This window comes from Caenorhabditis briggsae (genome assembly GCF_000004555.2).
Source record: "Caenorhabditis briggsae complete genome, chrIII, whole genome shotgun sequence".
NCBI lineage: Eukaryota > Metazoa > Nematoda > Chromadorea > Rhabditida > Rhabditidae > Caenorhabditis > Caenorhabditis briggsae.
Genome location: NC_013490.2, coordinates 3,159,578 through 3,170,081, shown reverse-complemented (window position 1 = coordinate 3,170,081; position 10,504 = coordinate 3,159,578). Strand labels below are relative to the sequence as shown.

General features: G+C 37.6%; 2 protein-coding genes across 2 annotated transcripts in view; one reads left to right on the top strand and one right to left on the bottom strand.

Moving 5' to 3' along the window:
* Positions 1–1,158: 1,158 nt before the first annotated feature.
* Positions 1,159–3,994, top strand: CBG21088 (the record flags this gene model as incomplete). Its single annotated transcript, XM_045243530.1, has 9 exons — positions 1,159–1,202; positions 1,895–2,130; positions 2,175–2,319; positions 2,366–2,507; positions 2,577–2,733; positions 2,801–3,198; positions 3,243–3,503; positions 3,544–3,689; positions 3,733–3,994. The coding sequence occupies 9 exons, from the start codon at positions 1,159–1,161 to the stop codon at positions 3,992–3,994; spliced, it is 1,791 nt and encodes a 596-aa protein (XP_045097261.1).
* A 2,463-nt stretch (positions 3,995–6,457) lies between these two features.
* The window catches only part of CBG21086, a gene marked incomplete at both ends in the record, with an annotated part of 15,202 nt that continues 11,155 nt past the window's right edge, over positions 6,458–10,504 (bottom strand). Inside the window, 7 exons of the mRNA XM_045243529.1 lie at positions 6,458–6,614; positions 6,666–6,784; positions 6,835–6,986; positions 7,041–7,303; positions 7,736–7,850; positions 8,572–8,915; positions 9,764–9,930. Of these exons, the coding sequence (XP_045097262.1) occupies positions 6,458–6,614; positions 6,666–6,784; positions 6,835–6,986; positions 7,041–7,303; positions 7,736–7,850; positions 8,572–8,915; positions 9,764–9,930 (1,317 nt within the window). The remainder of the gene's footprint in view (positions 6,615–6,665; positions 6,785–6,834; positions 6,987–7,040; positions 7,304–7,735; positions 7,851–8,571; positions 8,916–9,763; positions 9,931–10,504) is intronic.

Sequence of the window (10,504 nt, the reverse complement as noted above, 5' to 3'; positions counted from 1 at the left end):
CCTCTTTTATGCTGGTTGCAGACGTCATCTTCTTGTGTTTGGTGGGTTTTTTTGTCATCAATCTTTTTTCCGGTCGGAGCATCCTTTTTATGTTTTTTGTCCTCTTTCCTGCATCTGGGTTTGTCGATCCATGATTTTTGGATCAACCTATAAATTAATCAAATTTTTTTTTAATTTAAAGATTTTTGATATCATAACACTTAAGGTAATTAAGCCACTTGCTTTCAGATATTTTTATCTCAAAAACTAAAACAGCTATCAAAAACTAGTTAATCACAAAATGTAGTCCATAAAATTTCACATATTTTATCGGTTGACAAAGTTTTGATATCTTCTGTAGTTTGGGAGGAATGCGCCTTTAAAGTTGGTGCGCTAGGAAAAAAATTATTTTCTCGAAATTCCGTTCAAAGATGCCCCTCGAGGAGTTGAACTTGTGAGGGCGATGATTGAGGGTGCGGCGCCGCTACCGACTGAGCCACGCGGGTAAAGAGAAAGCGCACGCCCGATTGCATACATAAAGGCGAGGACGACAGCTGTACGCAGAGTGACATTAAGCGTTGTACACCGTGACGAAAGAATGCATACTCTAGCTACAAAAAAACTACGAAAAATCTCCTGTCCCCCCCCCCCTTTAAAAAAAGATTATCTGGGTGGTTAGACGGGGATGACCTAAATATTGCTTCAATAATATTACTTAATAAAACAATTCGGGCATCAACTAAGACATTCTTCTGATCTAAATTTCTGATCTGTCTGTCCAAGTTCAGACACAATCGGTTAACTCCGAGTGGGTAAAAGAAAAACATTATGCGGTTATTCAATAACCGTTATTGTAAGCAACTAAAAATTGTAATTTGAATGGTTTGTTTCCAATGCTTGAACGTACTGGAGGCATTGTTGACGGATGAAGGAGCATTTTCTTCTACGCCTCGTCATAGGACTCGTGGAATGGGTTCAGCACCTGTGTGCAGGAACAGGAATATCCATTAATTGGTGTCAATGCAGTTCGAATCAACTCAGTGAGAGCCGCAAAACTCCGACACATAGGCGTCATCGACACCGGATTACCGAAGCTGAGTTGATATAAAGGTCGTTTTCCTACTAATTGCTGTAGTAGTCTGACGCTGTTGATCTGCTACGTTCAACAGGATCATTGAGATGTCCGAAGACTTTCACAATGCAATCTTTCTGATGGAAAGCAGGTTGACAACTGACTCGGAAGTTTCGCACAGTAGAAAGCAGGAAAAGGAACTCTAGAAGTCTCGAAAGACATCTAGATTCGGAATGATAGGAATAGAATAATCAGAAAAATAAGGAAAATTGCAGAACCCATTCACAAGGGTTCACATGGAAAGTTCCGAAGACTTCCAAGACACCCAATCCCTTGGTATTCAAGAGACTGGATATTTTGGAAGTCTGGAGAAGGAGGAATAGAATAGAATCTGGGGAGATGGATGGTCCTTATATACCAGGGTTGCGGATTGACGGGCCGGCCCGTCAGAAAAAATTTCCGGCCCGGCCCGGCCCGTCGGCCCGTCCATAGCTTTTTCAGAGAAAAATTTTTTTGATGAAAAATTTTTTGAGCGAACATAGGCACCAACGGGTGAAAAACAACAACGAAAACAAGACGTAAACAACCTGTAAACAACCTGTAAACAACTTGTAAACAACTTAAAGGCGCACCGTAAATCGACACCAAATTTTTTCAATTTAATTCCTAAAATTTTTCGGATTTTTTTCTCAGTTTTTGCCCGATTTCGTGAATTTTTCTTGCGTTTTTCAGGTGATATAATGACATCGAATCTTCAAAAAATGGTCAAGGCCCAGGATCCTAAGATCAAATTCGTAAGTTTTTATTAAAATAGTAGCAACACTAATCCAATAAAATTTTCAGGGGGACCAGTTTCGTTTTCCGGAAGCTTCGAGTGCTTCTCTACGACGATGAATCAGATGAGTATGTTGAGACTGGAAAAGCTGCCTGTCAAAACTGTCTGACCTTGCTCACTGTTTCCGACGGAGACCATGTTCGACGCCATGTGAAAGAACGTTGCAAGCGAAGAAAAAGAGTTGTGGAAAATACGGAAAACGAAAAAGAAGAAGAGCCGGTTTTTAAGAATCGAAAAATTTCTGGTAAACTTTTTCAAATTTGGAAGAGATTTATAATTAATTTTCAGAATATTCGACGAAAAAACTCAAAGAATCTGATCTCACCAAAATCTACAAAGCTCTTTCGAAATACTGTCTTAGAACCGGGCGAAGCTTTAATCATATGAACTCAGATGCTATGAAATCCCTGATGATGGATATATTCAACACCACGTAACTTGATTTGAGAGGCTAAACTATATTAATTTAATAATTTTAGAAGTTCTGGATACGGAGAAGCTGCTTTGAAACAACTCCCTCATCGATCAACGATTCAGGCGCACTCGGAAGCTCTCTCCAAGGATCTCGTGGAAAAATCCTTACGATACATGGAGCCTTACAAAGGAGAAATAAACTTGGCAGTGGATCAATGAAAATTGATCGTGAATTATCTTTCAATCTTTGCCACCTTTCTCGATTCCGACTTCAAGATCCAAATTGTTCCGGTCGGCTTCACTCCAGCCCTTGAAGGAAAAACAGGACGTGACACTGCCAATTCGATTCTACAGAAACTGCAATCTTTGGGATGGAGTCGAGAAGATGTACTCCGTTGTAATGTGACCGGTGATGGAGCATTATCCACTTTTGGTGGGAAATTCCAGTCTTGTAATTTGATATTTAACACAAAAAAAAGAAAATAATCATTATTTTTCAGTTATTCGCTGCGTCAATCACTCCCTCAATCTCGTCGCCTCAAGAGTGGTCTCTCCACTGAAAGTTCATCGTCCCAGACTCGTCGATTTCACTTCAGAACTTCAGAAGGCTGAAGAGATTCTTGCTTTGGCTGGGGATGTTGCAGTGGCTGTCCGGTCAAATAACGCCATCTGCGCCTCTCTCCCACGTCTTCCAGCTCTCAAATGCGAAACACGGTGGATGTCTTCGGCGGAATGTCTTTCCGATGTCCTTGATCTCCTGGAAGACATCCAGAAATGTTCCGGATTGTCGGCAAAAGGACGATCGGCTCTCAACCTGCTAACCGATGACCACCCGAAGAGAGCTCGTGCGCTGCTTCACATTTTGAAGCCACTTCTTGCACACAACAAGGTTTTTCAGGTAATTGAAAAAATATATCTTCGAGAAAACAAGAAACATTTCAGAGTCAGTCAGCCGTCACTCTTCACCTTGTCCTGCCAACTTATAAACATCTGGAGATAACTTGGACGGAATATGCCAAGGAAAGATTCGAAGACATTGACGAAGACCTAATCGATGTCGAAATGCTCAGAGCGTTATCCGAATCGGGTCTTTTGGCTGTTCAACACTACTATCGAGAGTTCGAAGAAGTACATTTTGCTGCTGTGATGCTCAGCCCGTTTACGAAACGAATGTCTAATTTTTCAAAGGAGGAATTTGATAAAGTAAGCTTTGAAACGAAACCAAAATATCAAAGCATTTCAGGCAAAATTGTACATTGTCAACAGACTTCCGGCAATTCCACCTGCCACTGTTCCAATTCAAGATGACCCATCAGATCCTATCGCTGCCCTATTGAAGAAAGTGCAGGACTCTGCTGTGCTCGTACCAAAAAGCGATGATTTGGAGCGGTGAGAGTACAGCTTTGAATCAACAAACTATTGTTTTTTTAAGCTATTTGGGAGAACACTTTGACGGGAGCGGCCAAGAATCATTGGAGCAGTTTTGGAGAGGAAAGAAAAATGAATTCCCAGCTCTCTACAAGGTAGCCACTCAAGTCTTCTCCGTCGTGCCATCAGAATCTATGTGTGAATCATCATTTCCGAGAGCAGCATTTCTTCTAGATAAAACTAGATCTCGTCTGGCCTACACAAAAGCAGAAATCGTCGTAGTCGGGGCTCAATTGGCAACGAAATTTCCAGATTGGCTCAACTAATTTTTTGGATCTTCATATATTTTTTTGTTTTTTTTTGTTACTCTTGTTGTTTTTAAAATAAATCGGTTCATGAAAAATTTGTATCCCGGATTAAAACCTCAAGTGGGTAATTGATAACGTGAATAAAAAACTTTCATTCAAATCGGTTGAGTTTGAGCTGAGTTACAGTCCCGAACATACATGTGGAAAATTCGGAGTGGAAATTTTTACAGTTTGCAGACGGGCCGGACGGGCCGAAGTTTTTAGAAAATCGGCCCGGCCCGTCGCAACCCTGTTATATACCCCTGGAAATGGACCCACCTGGGTAGATAGCTGAAGACAGGTGGGATTTACAGACTTTTTCTGGGAAACTAGGTGAAGAGAAAAGAACAATGGGCTCTTTGATCTTAATCTAGGCTACCAATCCCTCTTTTTTGTTCACCTAACCTGATGGAGCTGTTTTCCGGGATTCATAAGTTCACAACATCAATTTTTTGACAGAGAAGGGGTATCATAGTTGGCGGCTTTGGCGCTACATATAGTTGGGAAAAAAACTGACAGCTTAGAAATGTGATGTTCAGTTCGGGAACTTCTTTTTTCATAATCTCCTAAATACTGTCAGATTTAGCAGTTCAAGCGCGCAAGAAGAAGAGCCATTGCATTTGCCTCCCTATGAATTCAAAATCTACAGTATAACCCCTTCCTCCCAGGGTTTAGGGAATTAAAAAAAAACACTTCAGTTTTGATGGCATTGACAATACATACATATAACATTCAAGATTTTTTTAAGTTACAGATTTTTTGAAGAATCTGGCCAGTGGGACCAATTTCTAAAATATTAACAACATTATCAGCAAGAACAGCGTCTTCATACATCGTACTAATGAGGTAACGTAAAACCTGTATTAGAAGGGCCCTCACACTGTCAACATTGAGCTCAATTATCTCGGCTCCTATGCGAGATATCAAAAATGTGTCAAATGATAACATTTTGTTGATATGATGGTAAACAATTCATCAGTTTACATCTTTTCAATATCTTTTACAGGAATCGAGATAAATTGGCTCAAAGTTTAAGAAAAGAGGATCAACCTCTCGCCTTTTATTTTCAATCCTTTTCATCCTTAAAAAAAGGAAAACTTTCCATGGAAAGTTCCAAGGGATTGGATATCTTGGAAATCTAGAAGAGAGGGGAGACTAGAATGAGGATTCCGGGAGATGGATAATCCTTATATACCCCGCGAAATGGACCCAGCTGGGTAGATGGCTAAGCAGATTAGGTGGATAGAGGATATTTCAATCCAGATTAGTCTTCAGGTACTCTAGGAAACTAGGTGAAGAGAGGAGAACAATGGGAACTTTATATAGAGAGATCTAAATCTTGACCAGCCGGTTTGCCGTGCCGCCGACGCTTTGAACGGCTGGCTGGTGCGCCCACGACGCGATAAATGATACCGTATTCACTCTAAAAGAAGGTTAGGCAAGTCATTAACTTTGAGCTCAATTATCTCGGCTCCTATAAGAGATATCAAAATTTTGTCAACTGATAAAAAATTGCTCATCTTATGAGGAACATTTTATTAGTAAAACATTTTTTGATATCTTTTACAGAAATTGAGATAATTGAGTTCAAAGTTGAAAGGTGGGTGGGAACATTTAGAAAAATCCCGAAAATTCGAAATTTTGGAAAAATTCAGAGCCTCTAAACATCCCAAAAAATAATATTCAAAAAAATAAAATGTTTATTTTAATGTAATAAAATCAAAGCAAAAATATGGAAAAAATGGGGTCAGTGGTTTCGGAAAATATACAAAAATGTATAATTACAGACAAAATTTTAAATTTTCAGATTTCAAAAAAGTAGAATAAAGAGTCACCAGTTTCCGAGTTAGAAGCGTTTTTCGGGGAAAGGAATTTATGCGAAATCTAAAAAAAAAATTAAATTTAAAAATTTCAGAAAAATTAATTATTCTGTAGGCGTCTGCGGACTAGACGATATGCCACTACTCGATGATTCTTTCTGAAAAAAGATAAATTTTTAAAAATCAAAGTTTTGAATTTAATTAGTCAATTAACTAGGAAATTTGCTATAAACGGGTCATAAACGGACCAAAAATGGTCTAAAAACGGGCCAAAACCGGGTCAAAAACGGTCCAAAAACGGATCAGAAAAGAACAAACAACAGTTTTTGGTCCGTTTTTGTTCCTTTTTTGACCTATTTTTGGTCCGTTTTTGGTCCGTTTTTGGTCCGTTTTTGGTCCGTTTTTGACTTGGTTTTGGTCCGTTTTTGGTCCGTTTTTGGTCTGTTTTTGGTCTGTTTTTGGTCTGTTTTTGGCCTGCGTTTGACCCGTTTTTAGTCCGTTTTTGGCCCGTTTTTAAACACTCTTTTTGGTCCGTTTTGGTCTGTTTTTGGCCCATTTTTGACAAAAGTTTTGACCAGTTTTAGAACCATTTCTTGGCCGGTTTCGACCCGTTTTTGACCAATTAATTAATTACCTGCTTCTCTTCAACTATAATTGTGTCAGTTTTCCTTCGAAGCACCACAAATCTAATTGGCGATCCATTGGAATCGGAAATCAGTTTTGTTAGCATTAAAGCAGATTTAAATTGTTCCCCGGATCGCTCATTGATTTCCAGAAGGCTGAAAAGTTTGGGATTTTTTTAATTCCAGAAAAAGTTCAAAATTCCTCACCAATCATGCTCCTTTAATGGCAAGTTCGCTCCATTGACTTTAGTGATCTGCAGGCATCCCAATCGCCCATGAGTTACTGTAATGTCCCTTGTAGTCAACGGTGTTTCCACAGCCAGTACCTGGAAACGAAAATTTTGTAAAAAATGCAAATTCGCTCCACTGGACTGACCTGATCATAACTGGTTTGTTTAACGATATCGAATAATGTTTTATGATTATTTTTCGGATCTTCTGAAAACGTTTCTGGACCATTTTTAATGATTTTTTCGAGTTCGCTGAGCAATTTCTGACGAGTTTCTGGGTCGGAAACACCGAGTTGAGCTGGAAAATTTGAAAAATTGTGAAAATATAAAACTACAGTAATCCAATGCTTACCAAGCGTTTGATCATTCCACTGTAACAAATCCTCTCCTCTCAAATCATAACCAATCAATAATCCAGCTACATCATCCATCTGAGCATACTGTAGCCACAGTAATACATCATCCAGCGTCCATTCTTTGACTTCTTTTCGTTTCCATGCCGCTTGGGACATTTTCTCTTTGGCTCGCCGAGTCCGCTTCTTTGAAACGCGATGCTGCTCCATATTGCTCATTGTTGTGGTGTCCAGATCGGGACAAGACTTCCGGAGTTGGACGCTGAAAAGGTTCTATGTTTTTTGAATTCTCAAAAACTTGCGATTTGCGTTTAAAAACTGCAATTTTTCAAAAAAAAAGTGCCAGAGAAACCAAACACACTGCGTCTCTATCCTCCAAACTCAACGTGGGCGGAGCCTAGTCATGATTATACTCATTTTGACGCTCATGACGCTATTATTCCAAAAACATAGCTTTCATCAAAATTTAATGAAAACTGACAAATTTACAGTATTTTTGTTTTTTCCTTTAAAATTTGAAAATTTCAAAAATTTTCAAGCCATGTTTATACCCATTTTATAGCTCTTAAAACGCTGATTTCAAAAATCTAGGTTTCATTTGAATCTGATGAGAATTGACAAAGTTACAGTACTTTTTGTATTTTTTTTTCTTAAAATTTTGAACTTTTCAAATTTCCCGCCAAGAAACACTCACCACGATTGAAAACTGTATCTATTGTTGTTGATTAATGTCGAATTGCCGTCCATTTCTTTTTTAGGACGCAGAATTGCGGTAACGTCCGGATGATCATCGTCTACAGTAATCGTGGCTGGAAATTTCAGAATTTTAGGATTTTAAGGATTTTAGAATTTCTGAATTTCTGAATTTCTGAATTTCTGAATTTCTAAATTTCTAAATTTCTGAATTTCTGAATTTCTGAATTTCTGAATTTCTGAATTTCTGAATTTCTGAATTTTTGAATTTCTGAATTTCTGAATTTCTGAATTTCTGAATTTCTGAATTTCTGAATTTCTGAATTTCTGAATTTCTGAATTTCTGAATTTCTCAAATTTTGAATTTCTGAATTTCTGAATTTTTGAATTTCTGAATTTCTGAATTTCTGAATTTCTGAATTTCTGAATTTCTGAATTTCTGAATTTCTTGGATTTTTCGAATTTCTAGAATTTCTGAATTTCTGAATTTCTGAATTTCTGAATTTCTGAATTTCTGAATTTTTGAATTTCTGAATTTCTGAATTTCTGAATTTCTGAATTTCTGAATTTCTGAATTTCTGAATTTCTGAATTTCTGAATTTCTCAAATTTTGAATTTCTGAATTTCTGAATTTTTGAATTTCTGAATTTCTGAATTTCTGAATTTCTGAATTTCTGAATTTCTGAATTTCTGAATTTCTGAATTTCTTGGATTTTTCGAATTTCTAGAATTTCTGAATTTCTGAATTTCTGAATTTCTGAATTTCTGAATTTCTGAATTTCTGAATTTCTGAATTTCTGAATTTCTGAATTTCCTCACTTTTAAATTCTCCAACACTGGCCGACGACGATGATGATGGACTTGGACTAGAACTAGTCGTACTAATCGATACTTCAGTTGATCCTCCCAAATTCGACGGTTTCCTTTTGACCATGGAGCTTCTCTCAATTTTCACCGGAACCCTCGTTTCAATATTTCTCGGAAATTCGGAATTCAAAATTCCCGGCTGGTTTCTGGGTCCCAGCACTTCTCCAGATTTACTCCGTATGTTTGTCCGGATGTCCGACAGATTCATACTCTGTGGACGTTCCTCACGAAGGGCTTCGGAAATCGAGGGACGCGCCGATTTGTTCCTCTCGCGGAATGTCCAATTGCCCATGAAGAATAATGGCTTCTTCGAGCTGTAAATTTTGAGAATATTGGAATGAGACCTATATTGTTGGGATCAGGAGAAAAAGAGGTTTCAAATAAATATAATGTGTGACTGGTTTCTCTGGGGCTCTAGCCAAGAGGGAAAAAGGCTTTTTTGAGCGTCAACTTGTCAATTTGGTAAGGAAATTCAGATTTTCAGAATCAGGAAAAAAATAGCTTCGAAATGAGTATAATCACGACCACTTTAGAGACGCAGTGTGTCTGGTTTCTCTGGCGCTCTAGCCTTTTCACAAAAACGGCTGTAACTCAGTTCTTTTCGATGGATTTGAATGAAATTTTCTGTGTATAACTTGTCTTCAGAAGAGCTTTGCAATAAGTATAAACTTGTCGTCTAGGTTTGAGAATTTTTGACAATTTCAAATTTTTAGAACAAATACAAAAAGCACTGTAACTTTTCAAGTTTTTATCTAATTTTGATTAAACCTAGATTTTCGAAATAATAGCGACAAGAGCTTCAAAATGAGTATAATCATGACTAGGCTCCGCCCACTTTCAGTTTAGAGGACAGAGACGCAGTGTGTCTGGTTTCTCTGATACTCTAGCCGGTATAAAAAATGGCTTTAACTTCCTCAGTTTTCGAGCAATCGAGCTGAACTTTTTTGTGTTGAATTTTTCTTCAAAAGAGCTTTAAAAGGAGTATAAATACATTTAGAAAAATTCGAAAAAAATGGGAGGAAATTTAAATTTTCCAAAAAAAAACAGAAGATTTCGAAAGTTGACTTTGAAGGCACATATTTATGGGTCAAAATTTAAACTTCTTCTGAAAAGTGACTATAAAGGCGCAGAGGGGTCCAAATTCGAAAATTCGAAAATTTACCTTTTAAAAAAAATGGATCCTCTGGAACTTCCATTATTGTTATCCTTATCCATTTTTGGCGGATTCGGAGGCGCCGGCGGTGGGACGGATTTTTGATTTATCGATTGATTATAACGAGTGAACCTTCTTAGCGATGGTTGCTCATCGCTGGCGTAGATTCCGGCGATCTGAAACAAGAATTTCGATTTTGAACCATTAAACATAGGAAATTTGCATAGATTTTAATCTTTATAGGTATTCTTGGACCGGAAAAGTGGGGGAAAATGGAAAGATAAATATAATAGATGAATGGTTTTCGAGAGGAGGCAAAAAAGAAATGTAAATGATGGTTTTATATGAAAGAAGGGGTGTGAAAAGAAAGGACAAATAATAAAAAGGAGGGGGGCGAGATGGGATGATGATGGTCTTTGTCTCTTGACATATCTTCAGAAAAAAGTGTTTTCTCTGCGTCTCTAGTATCTTAAAAACTACAATAGGTACTTAAAAAGTGACAATTGCAAAAAAGGAAGCGTAAAATGTTACATATTTTGCTAGTTAGTAAGTTTTGATAGCTTTTTTGGTTTTTTAGATATGCGACTTTAAAGTTGAGGCACCTGCTAAAGTGCGTGCTTGGTTTAAAAGCTCATATCTCCAAAACTACAATAGGTAGACAAAAAATATTAACTGAAAAATTGTGGAACATAAAATTTTACATATTTTTGTAATTAACAATTTTTTGATAACTTTCATGGTATTTGAGAT